At 39.7% G+C, this 20,687-nt stretch overlaps 2 protein-coding genes across 7 annotated transcripts in view; both read right to left on the bottom strand.

Annotated features, from left to right (window-relative positions):
- Positions 1-379: 379 nt before the first annotated feature.
- On the bottom strand, positions 380-15,406 carry tapt1a (transmembrane anterior posterior transformation 1a). 4 transcript variants are annotated; one of them, XM_027154675.2, is made up of 15 exons: positions 14,870-15,406; positions 13,766-13,914; positions 11,478-11,596; positions 11,153-11,185; positions 9,223-9,382; positions 7,415-7,550; positions 7,206-7,303; positions 6,627-6,696; positions 5,217-5,297; positions 4,703-4,812; positions 4,093-4,152; positions 3,928-3,996; positions 3,538-3,614; positions 3,039-3,202; positions 380-2,837 (listed from the first exon to the last, which is right to left on the bottom strand). In XM_027154675.2, exons 1-15 carry the CDS (start codon positions 15,030-15,032, stop codon positions 2,581-2,583), a joined length of 1,746 nt encoding a protein of 581 aa, XP_027010476.1. In that variant the 5' UTR covers positions 15,033-15,406; the 3' UTR covers positions 380-2,580. The 4 variants fall into 4 exon arrangements, with proteins under 4 accessions (XP_027010476.1, XP_027010475.1, XP_027010478.1 ...); XM_027154674.2 differs by having other exon boundaries at positions 9,223-9,385; positions 14,870-15,405; XM_027154677.2 differs by lacking the exon at positions 11,153-11,185 and having other exon boundaries at positions 14,870-15,397.
- Positions 15,407-16,719: 1,313 nt separating this feature from the next.
- The window catches only part of ldb2a (LIM domain binding 2a), a 73,614-nt gene continuing 69,646 nt past the window's right edge, over positions 16,720-20,687 (bottom strand). For all 3 annotated transcript variants that reach the window (XM_027154662.2, XM_027154664.2, XM_027154665.2), the window contains exon 9: positions 16,720-18,672. In XM_027154662.2, the coding sequence (XP_027010463.1) occupies positions 18,442-18,672 (231 nt within the window). In that variant the 3' untranslated portion in view covers positions 16,720-18,441. The remainder of the gene's footprint in view (positions 18,673-20,687) is intronic.

Genomic DNA, 20,687 nt, shown 5'->3' with positions numbered 1-20,687 from the left:
TCATAAAGATATGCTTTTTACATTCATAGACAACATAGTAAGCAAAGTGTCAGGATCAAAGTCACTTGTGTTAGCAGCAAAGTTGGGAAGTTTGCTCAACTGATCACTGACTGCACCTTTAAAGCCAGAGTAATGAAGGGCCCCTTTAACGTCAAAGCAAGCAGCAAAACTGCTTTAGGTTGGGTGTAGCACTATTACCACCTATAATCATTCCTAAATCTCATCAGAGTGCATAAGGATGAATGTCACAAACATAAACTTCGAGACAAACATCTTGACATCAAAAAGCAACTTTATTAAACCCCTTTAACCCGTTTTATTAAACACACACACACACACACACACACACACACACAAATGAATGAGGCTCGTCGCTGTGTTGCTGGTGTAACATTATTTTAGTATGAAATCACTGAAGGAGCACATTCACATTCGGTCTGGACCCGAACACACCAGCAAGACATAAAAATCAGCTTTAATACACCTAGGAATGTTTTCTCATGATTTGTGAAAATAAGATTACCTCCCTGAAACCAAGAGACGTGTTAAAATGTGCAAAACGCTCTGAATAAATTACTAGAACTAGATCGGTGTCCCTGGTTATCGTTTCTTCATTAGAGTCACTATTTTTATTAGTTATGACCACAAACATCTCGATGAACAAAAACAGAGAGAACTGAAAGACAAGCGATGAACCCTCACTAGGACTGAGGCAGTGTTAGATGTCTTCTCCCCGTTCCCTGAGTGAGTGAGTAAACAAACGTGAAAGCGAATGTCATGACATGTTGAAGCAAACACTAAACCATCTAAGACAGTGTGGAAAAAAAATCAGTGCAACTTCCTTTTCTTCTGGTTTCAGATATCTGGGGGTTTTGAAGGAAAACTCCACCCTGAAACATATGGAATATGATTGTGTTATAATAATCTGTGTGTGTTTAGTGATTCTGGTGTTTAGTTTTTTATTTTCCTGAAAAGATTCCAGCAATCAGGGATATAGATAGGGGAGATGTTAGTGCAAACATTGGATTCAAGGCTTAAACAAAATGCATCGCAGCTGTCAAGTGCGATGCTGTGGGTGGCATCAGCATAAAAGTTGATGCATTTGAGCTGAACGTACAGATGAAGAGGGAGCGATCTGGGTAAGCTGCGTTAGAAAAGCGCTGCCTCTTTAGGTAGAGGTGAATCCCAGGCAGTCAAACCTGTGTTTTTTTTTTTTTTTGACAAACTAAAGTAAACAATACACTCTAAAGAATGGCACAATATATGAGAAGGTCTGGAATGTTAAACGGTGATAGTAGACAACGCTCACTGTGAGCTTCAAGCCTTTTTATCTACTATCGCTCATGTTCCACCTGACTACCAGCCGGGAACCAGCCATGAGACCAGCAACAAGATGAAAGTGCGTGTATTAAGTTCAGCGCCATCTACGACATCTATTAAAGACCTGTACTAAACCTGGCATAATTCATTAGACCGAGATGATGCTTTATTATTTAATACATCAATATTTTAATAACCAAGCAGCGCAGTGTATTTATGGGTTCAGGGTGAAAATGCGTTTCATGGTTTCACTAGAGGTTTTCTGTACAGTCGAACTCTTTAGTCTAGGAATGTTTAACTTCATTAAAATATGAAAAATCCTATTGTAGTATTACTCGTTATCTTTATACCACAGCATGGCCTGAACGCCCGAATCACATTGCCAGTTTGATTCAAAATAGTTTCCATAGTAACGGCTAATTCACAGCGAATTGTTTATTGCTAGCTACACATAATTTAAACATAAATGATTACAAAAGGAGTCTCCAGTATCAGAGACTCTTACAAAGTCTTCAGGTTGGCTTCCAGAAAGAGAAGAGTGCGACTGATATAGAGTGTAGCTGCTTTAAGTGATAACAGGAAGTCATTTCGTAGCTGTTCTGCAACATTAAAGATAAATGTAAACAAACAAATAATAATAGTAACAATAAAAAAATGCAGCATTCTTTAATAAATAAAAAATGGAACTGCTGAAATTGGCTGTGGTATAAGATTTTACATTTTTTAATTCCTTTTATCATTTATAAGTCATTAAAAGTATTAGGTTTTATTTTGAAATATAAAATACTGCTGTTGTGTTTGACAGCAAATGTACAGCATTTTCACCTTTCACTCCATTGCCTGGTTATTAAGTTTATAGCTTTTCTAACTCGTTATTACTCATTATTATAATACCTAATAACATCATTTTAAAACTTTAGTCTGTGGATTTAACATCTCTCTGTATGCTAAGATTGTTTCCTTCTCAAATGTCTGACATGATTATAGCAGAGTATTCAGGACAGCGTAGCTGCACTGCACTGAAATGCTGCGTCTCTACTCTGTTCACATCTAAAAGGAAGAGAGGATGCTGGACCCCCCCCATCAGGCCTCACATCATGTGACTCTGCCTGACTGCCATGGACAGCAGGTCCTCAGTCACTGGAATGTTCTTTACGTTTTCTCTGACTGAATCTCTCAGCCTGTGTGTATGTCGCCGTCCCTCTACCCTGGGGACTGGTGGCGTGTTTCGGTCTCGTCTCTGAGGTGAAGCTGCGGTGGTTAAAGTATGCGGTTTCCACACAGGGTGAAGCGATCGATCTCTAGCAGGTCTTTCTTTAGTGCTCTGTGTTTGAGCTCAGTGCCGTGAGGAGTCTCGCTGCTGCCCTCCACTGCTTTAGAGGGACTCTCTGGTATAGGCTCGCTGGTTTCCATGGTGACAGGCTTGGGAGTCGAGGGGAGGAGGTCTGGTGTGCGGGGGGCAGGTTGCCTGGTGATGGACGTGATGAAAGGGGACTGATGCTCAGCTTTTGGCTTATCTGAAGACAGGTTTATAGAGAGAGAGAGAGAGAGAGAGAGAGAGAGAGAGAGAGAGAGAGAGAGAGAGAGAGAGAGAGAGAGAGAGAGAGAGAAAGAAAGAGATACACATGACATCAGAGAACTTCTTAGCTTCAGAATAAAACACTAGAGGTCACGCTCAGTATATGAAGTATAATTAGACAGTAATCATGGCATGTTACCTGATGGAGGCGGGGATTTGGAATGTCTGGGTGTTCTGGGGGTCTTTTTCGGACCTGGAGTGTTGGGCTTATCAAACAGCTTCCCCTCCATGTTGGCTTCTTTTACATAGTGGCAGGATTTTCCCAGCAGAACTATACTGTTCAACACTTTGAGTGTGAACATTCTACACAAACACAGAGCAAAAATAGTGACAAATTAGCACCATTAGCATACTCTGAACTAGCTTATGACCTATATTTCTGCACATTGCACTGTATAATATACAGGATGCACACTGGATGGTGTTATTTTGTGTTGTCTATCCTCTGTCTTTATACACTTTATGTTGCTTGGACAACTTACTTTAAGCCCTTAGACCTGTGTTGTTTTATGTAGTACCAAGATCCTGGAGAAACGCTGTTTCATTGCAATACGTACTGCGATCAGCTAGATATGGTTGACATGACAATAATAGCTTCTTGACCCGACCTTCACTACATTTAACAAGCAGTTACTTACCCTAGGTAGAAGAGCAGCAGGCTGACAGATGCCAGTGCTCCCTGAATCTTCACTGAGCTCATCACCACTCGGATCAACTGAAGAGACAGAGAGATAACAGATGATCTAGACGATAATACTGGAAAATCTACACGGTTTATTAAAAACACAATCGACGGTGAGATTAGTTCTCTCATTAATAGAATTGTCTATTGGTGGTTAATATCTGTATACCGAGTTCAGCCGAACTGTACTGTATATAAGTAATGTTTAAATTAGTGTCCTCGTCCTCATCCAAGATCTTACACACAAACTCACATAAGCTAATGTCGCACTGACACGGGAGTGAGTAACACCCCTTTCTTCTCACACATATTTCTCTGACTCTAAATGTGAAATGCAGCATCTCACCAGAACAGCCAGAGGCAGAGGGATGAAGCCCATTCTCCTGGCCACTGAGTCACTGTAGTCTGTGTACGCCTGTTCAGACCAAACCAAAAAAAAAAAGTGAGAAATGGCGGCATTTACCTTCACAAATAGCGTTTAAATGATGTGGCATCGGTGCTAAACACTCACATACTGCTGCCGGCTGCTGACGAGCTCCAAGGCCAAGCTGGCTTTGTATTCACTGTACACCTACACACACACACACACACACAGAGTAAATAAATAATACGTCTGATTAAATCTGTACTGCTATAATCTACCCAATGTTTTTAGCAATACGATTCTGGATTTTTATCACAATATGATGTTTAAATCTGACAGTAAATCTAACACTGTTTATTCCAATACATGCATCATCATTAGCATCATCATATCAGCAATGATCTCACAAATAAAGGCTCCTTTAACGTGAATGGTACGTCTGCAGTATAAAATCATTATAATATGCAGGGCTTGTGATCTTGCATGGTCTGGGAGCAAACCTACAGTATTCAGGTGGAGTATCTATTAATGTATTCAGTGTTAGAGATTTAAGCACTTATGTACGTCGCTCTGGATAAGGGCGTCTGCCAAATGCTGTAAATGTAAATGTAAATGTATCTGGAAATGCCACGTACTTAAAAAAAACAAAGAGTACTGTAGGAAAGCCGATGAGTATATAGCTCGGGGACTCTAGGGACTTTATCTGATCAGTATGAGTAGATCCGTGAGAACGTCTAAAGTTTGACACTATGCTTACGTCTGCGGTGATGTCGTTGAATTTGGTGATGAACGCGTGCTTAACTACGTCCACGGCCACCTCGGAGGCTACCACCATGAGGACGTCTGGAAGCAGCACCCACAGATGATCTGAAACACAAAATAACACTGATAGTAATGTGAGTGGCTTAAAAATCACAAAGAACAGTTATTTTTGAATAAAATGTTTACTCCAATGACAATGTGGCCTAATGGTGTCAACCAGCAGCAGATAGACAGATAGATTGACAGACAGCTAGATAGATAGATGACATTTTCACAAAGGTTCACAAATTTTTTTTGCTTATAGTTACAATCAATATGGTGGAACATCCATGAACATGACTTCTATTCTCACTTCATTATAAACTATAAAGAAGCTCAGAGCAGCAGCAATTAATGCATATAAATGTCTTTGATAATCAGCCGTTACTAAAGGAAGAGTAACTTTCTGCTGGGTCGAGATTTGACCTGGGATTTGGAAGACTATGGTGTGTGGGTGGTAGAGTCCAGACCTGGGTTCCAGGAGAACTGCTCCATGTTCCTCAGACACACGATCAGCAGGAGGATGCAGTTAGTGAAGCGCTCCTTAATGTCTGCAGATCAGAAAGCAGCAACAAGCCATCATCAGTCCTTAACTTCCATTCAAATAACATTTATATAAATAACACAAACCACGTATTGCAGTTGATTTTTACTGATTTAACCATAGTAATGTTTTGTTGAGTCCAATTTTATATTTAATTTGATACACACTGTACCTACAGGAAATGATGTACTGTAATCGTGTTTTGTGAATATTGTTGTACGTCTCTATACTTTTTTGACGAGGGTTTATAAAACGAGGAGTTGATATGGTTGAGGATTTATAGATCTTTTATTAGCTGGCCTCTATGTAAAAGTCAAAGGAAAGGGAAAAAGTAAACACACGTTGATGAAAAAAGTTACAAAGACCAATAAATCTGTGTAGAATATAAGAGCTTGCTCAATAAAATGTATTTTTTTGCCTTTGGATACAAATATCATGGAAATTCAAACAGTATTTGAACATTATAACTGTCTCCAGTAATGTTTACACAGGTTTTCTGCTTCTAATGAAAAAAAAATAACAGAGATTTAGCTCGCATCAGTTGAACTGTTAAAGGACAGCCAGGAAAATAGAGAAGAATACTCTGTGACACGGAGCGAAGGGAAAATTGCAACAGCGAGAGAATAGGAGCTGATTGCAGCACATCGCTTATTAAGTCACGCTGCTGAAAAGCATCAAACAGGCTGCTGGGAGCTGAATGAGAGGGTCATTCAGACCCATACACAGCCTGTCAGCACCGCTGTGTGTGTTATCACACCATGCCTGGGAGCTCGGATTAGCATTTGAAAAGTGCAGGACTGCTGCTTTAACGTGTCTGATATTAAGCACAAGATTAGACGTAGAATAGTGACTCAGACGCTCAAGTTAGTTTTGATGTTTAGAAGAATAATTCTTGAGCTTTTCACACTTTTCTCTAAACCCTGCAATTAACCCCAGGTAGAGAAACTTTTTACACTTGTTAACCCTTGATTGCTGTGCTAAACGTGTACATTGTCAAAGTAATTCAGGGTTAAGTGGCGAGAGCCCAGTGATGGCAGCTTGGAAGACCCGGGATTTAAACTCACAGCCTTTCCACTGGTAGTCCAACACCTTAACCACTAGGCTAACACACAGCCCAGACATTAACACACATTAATCCAGAAATATCCTATTATGATATTATAATCCCCAGGATTAATGGTTAACTCCGATCATGTACGAGCTGAGTGATTCTCACTAACCTAGGATTCGGTTTACTCGTGGTTTACATTGACCCAGGGTTAACTAGCTCAAGTTTGAAGAGACATTTATTAGGTTAAACACACAACATCCATAACGGTGGATTTAACCGTCTTACCGCTGTTCGACATCTGAAAGAGGTTGTTTTTCTCAAACTTTTTGAATACGCTTCCTTTGATCTCCACAAACTGACGAGTGAGAGAAGAGGAGAGAGAAACTAAATGCACACAGATCCACTATAACACATGGCAAATCTTTATGTTTTCTATATTCAAGTAGTCTGGTTTGTTTTCCAACCTGCAGATGAAAATTCTGCATTTGCAACAGAATCTGCTAAAAATAATAAATATCGATGTCTATTATCCCTGTGTAATGCATAAATAACAATTTCCAGTATAGTCAGGGCAGAATGTTGCATTGCAACTTGTGCTACATTTTCTCGTATTAACTATAAGAGATAAAGAGTGAGCGATGATATAAAAACTGTTATACAGTATGTGATACATGACCTAATGTAACTTCTCACTGATGTTAGAACTATAATACTATAAACTGCTGTCAGATGATTGGCAGGTTGATGAGTCACATGACATCTTAATAGTCTATAGATGTTTTTTTGACTATAAAGACTCCATTGTGGACTGGCTAAAAAATATGTCATTCATACATGTGTGTGTGTGTGTGTGTGTGTTCTCACGTTATTGGACATCATGATGGTGAGCAGAGACTTATTGTGCGAGTTGAAGGCCACGTTTAATGTGGAGGCCTGGACCATGATGAGGATGGCGTGTAGGACTGTGTCACACACATGATCAGGAAAAATCACACTGATCGCACACAGTACAGTTTTCTGACAAAACCCTTACACACCTTGCTGTATTCAGAACAAACACACGTCAAGGATACAGACATAAAAGACAGCCATGATGAAATGCGGAATGACTCCGATGTGAGATCTCTTGCTGGACTTTGGCTCAGTGGCGGTCCAGTACAGAGCGTCCAGGATGTCCTGGCCGAAGGAGGAGAAGAGACGGTCTGCCACCTGAGGGAATAAAATAGTTTTCAGATACAAAATATGGTCTCATCAGAAGAGAAGGGAGTTCTCTGTGCGTTTTTTTTTTTTTTTTTTTTGCATTTCGGCATGTTTAAGTGGGAAGTGCTATATTACTATTATTACTATCCGTATTACCACCAGCACTTGTGCAGGTCGATGTGATAATAATCCTTCCAGGAATGGTTAGTGCTCACCTTTATGAGCAGCACATCATGAAATAATTAGTTATTATATATTTTCACCTTCCCACAATCCAAACCCAGCAATCTGACATCCAGGAAAAAAAAAAAATCAGAAGAGCATTTAGAGGCTTTAGGTGATAGAAATGTCACTAACACTTTACTAGGTTTTGTGTTTAGGTTGTTTTTATGACCTAACAGTGTTAGAAAAATGTGGAGGAGAGTGACGTTTAAAAGATATAAAGGACACGCCCACCTTCGCTGTGATTGGTGGACGTGTTGTGTCTCTTAAATAGTGAAGCTATTTTATAGACTTGAGTAGTGGTGACAAAAGTCAAAGACATGTGAAAACTGTCAGTGTTTCATTCGGGATATTTGGGGATACTTTGCATTTCTGGGTCAATATATTTCTGGAGCTTAGGTTTTTTTTCTACAGAAAGGGTGTTTGTCGTGACAAATATAGAACAACTTAATCAAGCATCTTTCAGTGGAGACAGCGCAGGTTTAGCAGGACCAATGTTCTGTCTGAACATTACTGCTGTGAACTGCCAGGTCTGTTCCTTCTCCTGTCGACCGACAAAATGTTTTATCACTGCATGTCAGACATTAACCACGCCTGTCTTCCTCTGTTAACGCTCATCAGGTCATGTTCTGTGACTAGCCGCAGAAGCTGATGCTGTATTCAATCCTGAGCCTGCTATAATACAGTTTATGCTCTCTCTCTACAGGCAGACTTACAGACATCTCCAGAAATAATGGCACCCGGACTAAACGCGAGTACATTGTACAGTCTTCTCTTATAAAACCCGATGATTTAAAATGACCTGGTACTTCATGATGACATATATGGAGATAAAAGCAGCACCCAAGAATTACAGATCCTACACCGTTCACCAACAGCAGTGATTGGTTCACAGTAAACAATTTAAGTGTTTGTTTGCGTTAAAAGCTCATTTTTGTTTCGTTTAACCACAGAACTCTAGTCAGTGGTATCAGATCTCTGTGTTTCTTTTATGGTAGGTAAATGAAACACTTTCTGAATAGGGTTAGGGTTAGTGGTGGAGATGATGTCTACTTGTAGATTTGTTGGGTGGAGATGATGTCTACTTGTAGATTTCTGGGTGGAGATGATGTCTACTTGTAGATTTCTGGGTGGAGATGATGTCTACTTGTAGATTTGTTGGGTGGAGATGATGTCTACTTGTAGATTTGTTGGGTGGAGATGATGTCTACTTGTAGATTTGTTGGGTGGAGATGATGTCTACTTGTAGATTTGTTGGGTGGAGATGATGTCTACTTGTAGATTTGGACATTGTGACATTGGTGACATTGAAAGTGCTTCACGTTTCTGTAAAGCTCCAGTTGTGATATTTGCAGAAATTGCTTGCTCTTCTTACTGCTACTGTGTTCGTGAAATCGTCTTCACGTTTATACAAGAAAAAAAAACAGTCAAAGATATTTACATTTTAACCTGTACCTACCTCCAGCATGTTGTAGATGATGTAGAGTTTGATGACGGACTGTCCTCGGATAAGATGGTACATCATGGCGTAATCCACGTAATGCATCATGGAGCAGCACAGCACCATGATCAGGCCCTTCAGCAGGTCACACACCTGGGCTGGTTGCAGGAACTGTGAGCTGCTGAGAGAACACACACACACACACACACACACACACACACGTGTTATACACACTGTGTAGACACCACAGTCATATGGCATTCATCAGACTTTTACACATGAGTGTGTGGTTGTGTATAAATGACAAGATACACAGAACACGACCATGCAGATGACACTTCAGATGCCTCTTTAGTGAACACAGAGAAAACTAAAAGGGCTTGACAGAGATTCAGATCACGAGCTTTTCTCTTCTTAGTGATCACTCATGAGACTGAAAATGGAAAAGCAGAAGTTTTGCCTCGCCACTATTTTGAGAGCCGAGATTACACAGATGAGAGAGTCAGCTGCCGTGTGTGACAAAGTCTCTCATAATGCTCCATTGCTGGGAATTTACAACATGAAGCTGAATTTCACATTGGGTCTGTCAGCAGGATTAAAAAATGTGTCTAATCAAATTTCTAAATTTCCAACGACAGGTGTGTCCTCTATAATAGCAACACCCATCAACCCTGTGTTGTCTTCTGCTGTTGTAGTTCAGTCACATTGAGGATGGCTGTGTTTCTGAAATACTCAGACCAGCCCACCTGGCACCGACAACCATGACACGGTTAAAGTCACAGAGATCACACTTGCCCTCTTTCTGATGTTTACTTGAAACAATAACCGAAAATATCTTCTGTATCTGCATGATCAAATGTTTACACCCCCCCGGTTCCTAACACACTGTGTGACCCCTAATGTAAAATTGTGCAACTTGGTGTAATATACTGTATAAGCTACAATACAGCACTAATCTGTCTCATAAAAGCACCACAAAGAGTTCAGGACTAATGACATGAATGCTGTCAGAGTCACATGGATCCTGCTGGTATAAGACTTTAATACCATTTTTTTTCCTAGTGCGTGTGCTTCCTACATATGCTCCATTTCTGACCTGGTTTAAAGCACTTTATCACTAAATCTGAATGAATCCAAATCAGTCAGCATCCATTAAAAAAAAAAAAAAAATAGTGAAGTGTAATGTAACATCTGTGTGAATCTGTAATGCAGCCCATAAACTCCAAAAAATAAAATTAAATAAAAGTAAAATATTTAAAAAATATAATCTCAAACAAGTATGGCTAATTCTTTTTTTTTTTTTTTTTTAAATATATATGAACCTATATTTTAGCACACTTATCAATATATTAATTACTATTTGGAAAGATTAATAATTGAGAAACAAATGTCATGGTGCATAAAATTGTTTTTATATTTGTGGTATAACCAACAAAAATGTCTTCAAGTTCTTCTGAAAATAATGTGCCTTGACATGATGTTGCGGTTGTTGACATGTGTGTAGAGTGACGTGCATGCGGTGTACACCTCGACTTGAAATCAACACAAAAGTGAAACATAAGATACAAACGGAAACGAGAAAGATCTTCACACTGAATGAAAATAAAATAAAAGCAATGCAACAACAAAGGTTCAAAGACATGCTACACGCTCAGTGTACAGAACAGAACGTTCCACTCCGAGTTGTAGTTTCCTGTGGATGTCACACCTCGTGCCCTCTTTATACATGTAGCAGAAAGTAGCACAAGGTTTCAGTTTTGAGCACATCAACTGTCAACGAGATTTCTACAAATGGTTTGTTTTCTTACTACAAAGCTTAAACAGCTTGGAAACAACTTTTTAGAATTAAAGCTTGTGTGTTTTAACGGAGCAAAAACTAACAGTAAATAAATGAATGCATGAACGAATGGATAGATGGATGAATATATGGTTTGACTTTGCAGCCTACCTGCTCCTTCTGCAGTACGGGCACATGTGTGCCCTGAGAAAAGAAAATGATATATTAGAGCTCACAAGCACATTAGAAATTTCAAATAAAGTAATTTATATAGAAGATTTCAAAACATGCTTTAAAAATCAATTGTAATTAACTGCAGTTTGTTAAAAAGACTGCGAGAGTGTAATATTACAGCCGTATTAGTACAGCGAGCCTGAGGAATTGAAGCTTCTCTTGTGCGTGCTCTCTCTCTGTGTGTGTGTGAGTGTGTGTGCGTGAGTGTGCGTGAGTGTGCGTGAGTGTGCGTGAGTGTGCGTGAGTGAGTGTGTGTATATACCCGAGGCCACAGCAGGGAATGGTCAGCAGTCTCAGGAAGGCGAGCAGGGTTCGGAGGGGCAGTAAAGTGAACACATAGAGGAACGCGTCCAGGCACAGGAAGCAGCCGAACATCATGAGCTGCACGTGAGTGAAGAACAGAAATCTCACTGTGAGGAAGTTTAAACACACTGTGATACTTACAGCAGAGTCAAGATACAAATACCTGATTAAACGTGCATGTAATCAGTCTCTGGTAAGTTGAAAGCTGAGTGTGTACAGGGAATCAATTCAAGGTTATTCACCTGGACAATGCAATGATCTAATGTAAAACTCATGCTATATCACGACTAGATCCGAGTCGTCGACTACGAGCGTTTTCACTCGCTTGTGTCTGTATTCCTTACGCTCCACTAACCACCAGCTCGCTCCACTAAATCACATCAAGTTAGCAAGCTGATTATTTTCTAGGACACACTGGAGCTTTGAGTAGCTAAACTATTTATAACATCTCCACTTCGGCTACACACCTCACCTGTCAACACACACACTCCACCATTCAGTCTGGGATAACACAAGTCCTGTGTGATTATAAGCTGTGGATATAAAAGGTGCATTATTTGCGTAGTTGAGTAAAAAGAAACAAGCTCCTCAGACTTGGACGTGTTTTTAAAAACAGGTCAGAAACTATTAGGAAAGTCTAAAGATGATGTGAATGATCTCTGAGGTTTGAGCTGGTCGTTAGCGCCATCTAGTGGTAATAAAAAGTTACTTTCACATCACATTGGATTCGAACGTGTTGTGAATAGCTGCATTTGTTTGAATTACCTGAACTCCTGGGAGGCTGATATAGACTTAAAAATGTTTACGACACTCATTATAATACTTATAATGCAGGACTTAAAAGTTATTTCCCAGTGATGGAGATTTTTCTTTATGAGATTTATCTTATCTCATGTGAACTGTGCTCTTGATTACACGTTGCAGTGGGCACGCGTGCGCGCACAAACACACACACACACACACACACACAGTGAACTTTCATCAGGGTGTGTGTGCGCGTGTGTGATTTTTATATATTGGTGGGTACCATATGTTCCCACAAGGGCAGGAATATCTGACAAGCTTATGGAGACCTTGTATATGAGTGTGTGTGCTTTTTTATGCTTCTTATTCACTTTTAGTTCATTATATTAGTAGAGTTTACATTTCCTGCCCTTAAACACACATTCACACTTCAAACTGAATACCAAATGCGATACATAATCAGCCCCAAAAGTATTGGCACCCTATCATAATTATGCCACTATTAGAACTAATTTATCTTACTTAAATAAATGTTAAGAAATTAAAATAAAAAAGAAATTAAAAAAAAAAAAAACTTGAACTGACAAACTGGTGCTGGAAAACAGTGAGTGAGAAAATCAGCTTTTTTTTGTTTTTAGGAGCAAACAGCAAACCATGATGGTAAGCACATGTTTGAAATTGTTTAAATTGTCTCTTTAACTACAGCTGAAATGCCATCATGTGAAATCAGAAAACATTATTATTCCTATGTGCTGAGTGCTTTAATTGCATACCGTACACATTTACAGCTGGACTTAATGAATTGTGTAATCCTGTGCTGAAAGGATGACACGTACATCCAGCACCAGAGACTTTTGAAATTTTATGTCTCACATCTGTCCCAAATTTTGTCCATGTATCCTGAGCTTTCTGAGAGAGAAAATCTGTCAGACAGATCTATCCTGAAACTAAATAAACTAAACTAAAGTAAACTGAAACTAAAGTGTAGCAAAGTGCTTTTTACATGTGATTGTGGCCTGCTTCAAGAGAGTGTGTGTGGCAAGCAAATGAGAAAGTGACGTGATGTGACATACGGCTAAGTACGGTGAGCCATACTCAGAATTTGTTCTCTGCATTTGACCCAGCCAAAGTGCACACACACTGCAGTGAACACACACTCACCATGAACACACACCCGGAGCAGTGGGCAGTTGGGGGGTTCGGTGCCTTGCTCAAGGGCACCTCAGTCGTGGCCGGCCTAAGACATGAACCCACAACCTTAGGATTACGATTCAGACTCTCTAACCATTAGGCCACGACTTGCCCACAAGAGCAAGAGAGAGAGGGAGAGAGAGAAAGACAGTGAAAGAGAGAGAGTGAGAGAGAGCGAGAGGAAGAGGGAGAGAGGGAGGAAGAGAGAGGGGAGAGAGAGAGAGAGAGAGAGAGAGAGAGAGAGAGAGAGAGAGAGAGAGAGAGAGAGAGAGAGAGAGAGAGAGAATGGGACAGTGTACACATGAGGCCCACCTTCTCCAGCTCTTTAGGGATCCTCATGCATGTGTACACTCTCTCTCTGCGCTCTGTGTACTTCGCCTCATTGTGCTCCAGGAAGTAGCCTCTGGTCAGCTCAGCACACATGAACCTCAGAAGAGACGGCTCATCTGCTTCCTCCTCGTCTGTTCAGAAAAAACATTACAACATTCTACATGCTGAATTTCACTACAAAATAAATCTCAGACATCAGTCACGTGAGTTACGAACATATGTCCTCCATATTCATCTTCATCAGTAAAGAAATGCCAGGTTGTCTTTCCAAATTTCAATTCTCCAATTCTCATTTTTCTCTGGTCTAATTTCACACTGCTGATGCGGCAGCGCTTTAATCCTCCCTTAGTCTTTCTCTCTGTACAACCTGCTAAAATGGCTTCACACTCGATGAAAAGAAGCTAGTTTCCTATTAAACGTCACAGTAACTAAGCTAACAAAGTCAGGATGGAGTTTTCCTTCACCTTCAAATGTTAAGGAAGACCTTCATGTACAAAGTTATATATAAAAATAACACACTTCAAGTTTTAGTTTATATAATTGTTATTGGACTTCTTGGGTCAACATTGTCTTTATTAGTGTTAAAGGTAGACTTTAATGACCCTACGGTGTGGTAATAAGGATTAGCATGCTAACTACACTCTTTATCTTTTTTTTTTTTTTTTTTTTTTAGGAATTTGCTCACTGATATACAACGTGAGGTGACGTTTGGGGCGGGGTCTATAAAATAACTGACAAGTGAACCCTCCAATCACAATCCAGCATTGAAGACGCCTAACAGTTTTTCTCAGCAGAGTTACACGCTTGCACCGAGGTCTTGACTTAAACGTTATTTTTGTTGATATTTTCTACATTTTTCTACACAATAAAAATCGACCACTGCACCTTAAATCTCCTGAACACAGTTGTGGTCACTGACATGTATTTAATTTGACCTGTCACTGAGGCTGTACTGTACTGCAGATTAGTCCACAGACTAAACCCTGTAGTTAATGTTAATGAAAATGAGAAAAATCCCAAATTATAACAGCTGAATGTGTGTCCATAGCACTCACGGTGCGCGAGCTGTCAGATGCTAGAGCTCACCTGAGTGCACGCGCCGCTCCTCTTTTCCACACTGTCCGTCGTAACACCGCAGGGTTTCCACCATTTCCGTCTCAGGGACGCCTTTAGCAGTCCCTACCGCCTTTCTCCAAAACACTCTCTCCGAGCTGTTCTCGGACAAACCTCTACGGAGTGAATCCGCCATTTTTCATTTTACGCGTTTTTTCCCTACCCGCATTCCGATCTGTTCCGCCTCGCTTTGTCATTCACACCATGGTTCACGCTGGTGAGACTGAAGTTTTGACCAATCAGAGCTCGGAAGGCGTAGGGATGCTGACCAATCATAGCGCAGAAAGCGGTATCTGTCGGAAAACGGGTGGAATCTTCGGTGCTACGTCATCACGTCGCAAAAAGGAGATAAACAACCTAAATATCGTTTCAGACATTTGAACCCAAATAGCGTTTTAAATAAAATTAAAGGATTAAATTGCAAAAAAGCAACAGTATTAAATAAAATGGTGCTACCTGTATTTAATGATGTATAAAGTTAAATATAAAACATCAAAATACAAAAATAAAAAATAAAAACAAACGTTTTAATTTATTACTTTTTTCAAGACTTATCTTTTTGTATACGGATTAAATCAACCATATCTAACAAATTAGAATTAAATACATCTAAACATCCCATAATGATATAAAATAAAATATTAACGTTTAAATGTAGAACTAACCACCAGAGGGCGCCAGAGAACCACACGTATTCAACTCTAACATACAAAAAAGGTAAATATTTATGAGATTAAAAATGATTTTAAAAAAAAAATAAAACAACAAAACTGTTTTGGGCGAGTAGAAGACGATGGTTAAAAAATATATACAAAGAGATAGTAAATGAAAAACAAATGAATCCTATAGCGTTTACTGCTCGACTGGTCTCACTCTCTCTCTGGGTACAAAGAAGACATGCATCAAGTCTCTTCTCTTTTCTGGCACCTGTCGTTGGTGGTCAAATAAACTTCACCTAAATGTCCAAATAGCCAAATAGTCTTTAAACCTACGTCTTCCTGAAGTACTTCAAACAGCACTTAAAAACCAAAAGAAAAGAAAATAAATCTGATTCTGATTCTAAAAGTATTTTCTTGCTCTATTCCCTTGCTAACAGAGTTAGACTGATGGTATTCTTAGTCTGTGACCTAGTGAACCAGTATCGATGCATACATTGATGGATACTTCAAAGCACTTCTGTAAGTCACTTAAATGAAGGCCATCTGCCAAACGGCATTAATATAAACGTAAAGGTAAAACAGTGCATGAATCTTACCCAAGAAATAAACTGACTTTGGCCCAGTGTCTCTTCTGAGTGATAATGCTGCTTCTTATATCACAATACTGTGCCAACACTGGCAAAGAAGCACTTTCCATGAGCAAACTTAAATCCGGTTTTGCATCCCGGACCCGAATTTTAAGTGTTTTGTGGGTTTTTAGTATTCCCTGGCCAAATATAACATTACAGGCACTTCAACAGCCAAAGAACTGTGTACTATATTCTTTTAGATACTTACCCGAAAAAGAAACTTACCAGAAATTGTCTTTGAAAATGGAAACATTATGCATCTAGAGTCTATCATGGGAACACTGGGTATTGAACACTGCACATAGACATTCACAGCTCTGGGCAGTTTCGAGTGGATAATATACTTTGAAGGCTGGAAGGAAGGCAGAAAGCCCAGATGAAGGAAAAAAACAGTGGAAAAAACTCCACACAGACAGTAACCCGAGGAATAAACCAAGGAACTGTGCGCTCTGAGGCAGCTACAATATTTCCTCCTTTTATTTTTACTTAAAACCTGGACAAGCAATACACATAGACAAAAATAAAATGAAAGATATGAATGTCCCTTAGGCCTAAGCACATTTTATTGGCACACAAATTCGCAAAGCATACATACAAGACTTTGGATATGACACGAAAAACACCTCTGCTAAATATGATACAAACAGTGCAGAGTTCTAACAAGATTGGAGTAGAAGAACTCCATTGGGTTGGAACTGGAAATACATTGGGAGGAAATCTTTGAAAGGGAAAAAAGGGCAGTTAAGAAAACTATTAAAATGCAAATGAATAGAGCAAAAAATATTGTGTTCATTGGGGTATATCAATCATCATCATCATCATCATCATCATCATCATCATCATCATCATCATTTTGAACGTTGAATTTCATGTCACTGTATATTGTTTTCAATAACAAATAACAAATATACACTCACTGGTCAATTTAATAGGAACACCTCGAAACCTGTCCGGCTATTAAAAGTTGAAATGCCTTGTTCATGAGGCATTCGACATGGCCAGATGGATCTGAGCTAACGGGAAGGGTACGGTATCTCAAATAAGCACTTTTTACAACTGTATTGTAAAAGTCATCTTAGAAACAAGGTTCGACAACCTTGAGGTGGATCAGTTCTGACAACCGAAGAACACATCAGCTCCTGTTAGCCAAGAACTGAGGAACTGGGAAGATCTGAGGACCAGGTGATGTATTGTGATGCTTTTCTGCTCACCAAGGTTGTAAAGAGTGTTTGTTTGAGTGGCCTCATCCTTCCTGTCAGCTTGAAGCAGTCTGATGTGTTAGCATTAAAAGAGCCGTTGAGACCCACTGCACGTTTGAGCTAATCTCAAATTAGAATTAGCATTCTTACATTTCTCGCTCAGGTGCACATTAGGAAAAAAATGTGGAAAAAGCAATCTGAAGGTCAATCAAAAGAGCTGCCATCATGGATGAGGATCAGTGGTCTTCACCAGAGCACTGCATCCATATGTACAGAGGAACCAAGGAACAGAGGAACGACCCTGTAGGTATTTCTAAACCGATAAATTGAACACAACGTGGCCTTGGAACGAGGAATAAACAAAAAAACAGTTTACAGATTTCAAAATATCATGCAGCAAGAAGTTCCAGTCCAGTCTGGTAAAAGTTTTGTTAAAGGGATAAAGAGGGAATATGTTTGTCGTATGTGCCTTCGATCCGAGATTGTACAAGGAGATCACAGAATATTCACATTCCTTAAAAATAACACGTTTAGACCCAGAAAACAAAATAGCCTTTGGGTAAAACTACAGGTGTAAATTATACAGCTGGAGAAATTTGTCCTTCCTCAGCAACGTCTGTCTTTTTCAGGAGCAGTTGAGACGTCCTAAGCCGCATACTAGCATGTAGAAGGAAAAAAAGTTTGAAATAAACGCGAATCAGATCTCGATGGCTCTCCAATGACGGCCCGTCTAACCGCAGTTATCTCTTCACTGATTGGTTATAGTCCAGACAGGAGTCGCCATGGACATGTATTGCTACCTCAATGACCACCTATAGTTTATCAGCTGAACATCTTACGCATCTTTTTCACTGCTGTGTGTGGAAAATATCCTTTTCCCTTCGCCAGGCCCTGTTCAGCTTCTTGGTGCTGTGTATCGCTGGACACATCAAAGTCTGTGGTGAAAAATTGGACGCCATGGACGCCATGAGATAAACAGGAACTAGATCGTCAGGGTTGAAAGTAAAGTCAAAGAGAGAAAGATAGTGAGTGTGAGAGAAAGACAGGACTGGGTCTGGTTACTGTGAGGCCTGTGAAGCAGTGCTCTCGGTTTTGCTGTCCTGGCCCGGCGGTGGTGCTTTAGCCCAGTGGCTGCTGTTGTTGAGCGCCGGCGAACTGGTGAAGTCCTCGTCGTCGTCGAGGCCGTTGGTGGCGTCATACTGCGTGTTCTCCAGCCGTGTGATCAGCCGCTCGTCCTCGTCACCAAATTCGCCACCCATCAGAGTGGGCTCGCCCACTACCATCACATCCTGCCGACATACCAGAAAAAGGGGTGGGGTTAGTGCATTAGTGGTTAGTGTTTTTTTTTCTTTCACATTGTATGTTATATTAGGCTTTCTAAAAAAATAAAGAAATGAATACAACAAAATAACTAAACCTTCTCATTAGACATATTCATTAATAATAGTCAGATGAATCTATTAGACTCTGAAGTAACTGAATCATTAATAATAAGCAAGAAAAGCTTGATTCAGTGAGTCAGATCATTTGGCTCCGCTAAACAGTAAGAGTCGACTTGTTTGACTCCCAAACGATTTACTGCCATTTTGTTTTCGAAAACCGGAAAAGTTTGCAATATTTTGACCAGGAATTGTTATTGTTAGCTTAAATCAGTAAAAATACATCAACACTGTGATCGGTGAGATAGAGCATATTGGATTTTGCAGGATTTCATACAGATATTTATGAGATACAAAAAAAATCTGACCAGCTCCACCTCTTTAAATAACACTCATGACATTTAACGCTTTTTACCAGTACACGTAAAACTGACTTTTCAGACATTTTCTATCAGTATTAACAAACAAATTATTTTAGTGTCAGTGTGAGACTTGTTTTTCCCTCTGTTGATAACCTTACACAGAATATTAATGGTTAAAAATACATTTTAGCTACTCTGGTCAGAGTAACACCACTTGGTGATAGACTGCATCACTGATTATTTTCCCATAACAACGTGTTCTGGAGTGTTTTATTTCTTTCAGATGCCGCATTGCTGATGAAGTGGCAGCACCTGCTAATCTTCTAATCTGGGAAATAGAGTTTCTCAGTTAGAAGCTACGCCGCTACTATCAATTATGCAGAAAACACTCGTTTACAAAAACACTGTGAAATAATTCTTAATCAAATCACTAGCCATTATACAAACTCCATCTCATACGCTCTCTCTCTTTCACACTCTCTCTCCGTGTCTCCTGGCGGTCCACGAGGCCTCGCGTACAGGCCTCCAAACTCCCACACCTCCTCTCCACTCTGTAATTACACTCATTCATTAAGGTGGGCTTTTGGACTAAATCACAATATCCACGTGCTGATTTGTCAATTTACATAGCTAATTAACTCATTAGCAGAGATGTTAGCGATGGGAAAAAAAAAGACTGCTGCTTGCCAACGAGCCTTGAATTCACCATCTGTTTTTGAGCGGCAACTGTCGGCCTCCACTCAGGGTGTGAAACCAGGGGCCAATAACACACACACACACACACACACACACACACACACACACACACACACACACACACACACACACAGTGCTGCAGGTTCCAGCTGGTGTTCGAACTGCAGGCTCTAATTGCTATCAAAGAAGAAGCGTGTTCTGCGTACTCATCTCATTAGCATTAGCCTGTGGATAAACCTGCATAAAGAAGCACACTTCAAAACACACTTCTGCCCTTCAGTGCTGACTCGGGGTTCAGCTCTCATGACCTGAACCTCCCCTGAACCAAACACTTGAGGCGGAACAACAAGCAACAAAAGTAAGATAAATGCTTACGAAGGAATAAAGCACAAGAGAGAAGGAACGTGTTGTTAAGGGAAAATAATCAATGATGAGGTCGAAGTAGAGTCGTGGTTCCCTCCCTGAAATATTCTTTTGTTTTTGTATATTAGAGCTCATTTGATTGTTCAACTCGCTCTGGATAAGGCCGTCTGCCAAACGCCGTAAAATTTAGCATGAAGTGATTATTATTCTTTGCACTTAAAAAAATATTTCATTTAGTTCTTTGTGTTTTGAGTTCATTTTGCTCTGCGTAAGCAAATATTAAGAGTTGACAATATTCTTCAGAAAATGCATGCTTCATGTCCGTCTGACACAAAATAGTTTTTCCCCACAAAAATTCCATAAGTAAAATGGAAAAACTCTATAATTAGGAAAAAGAAAAAACTCCTTTTAAACTCTATAACTACTATTACTTCCTTATTAAATAAATAATAAACAATAATAAAATAAATAATTATTAGAATAAATAACGCCTCCGCCTTGTGT

The sequence above is a fragment of the Tachysurus fulvidraco genome, chromosome 17 (genome assembly GCF_022655615.1).
Source record: "Tachysurus fulvidraco isolate hzauxx_2018 chromosome 17, HZAU_PFXX_2.0, whole genome shotgun sequence".
Taxonomy (NCBI): Eukaryota; Metazoa; Chordata; class Actinopteri; order Siluriformes; family Bagridae; genus Tachysurus; species Tachysurus fulvidraco.
The sequence above is the reverse complement of the archived record's forward strand: the minus strand, read 5'-3'. Positions and strand labels throughout refer to the sequence as shown.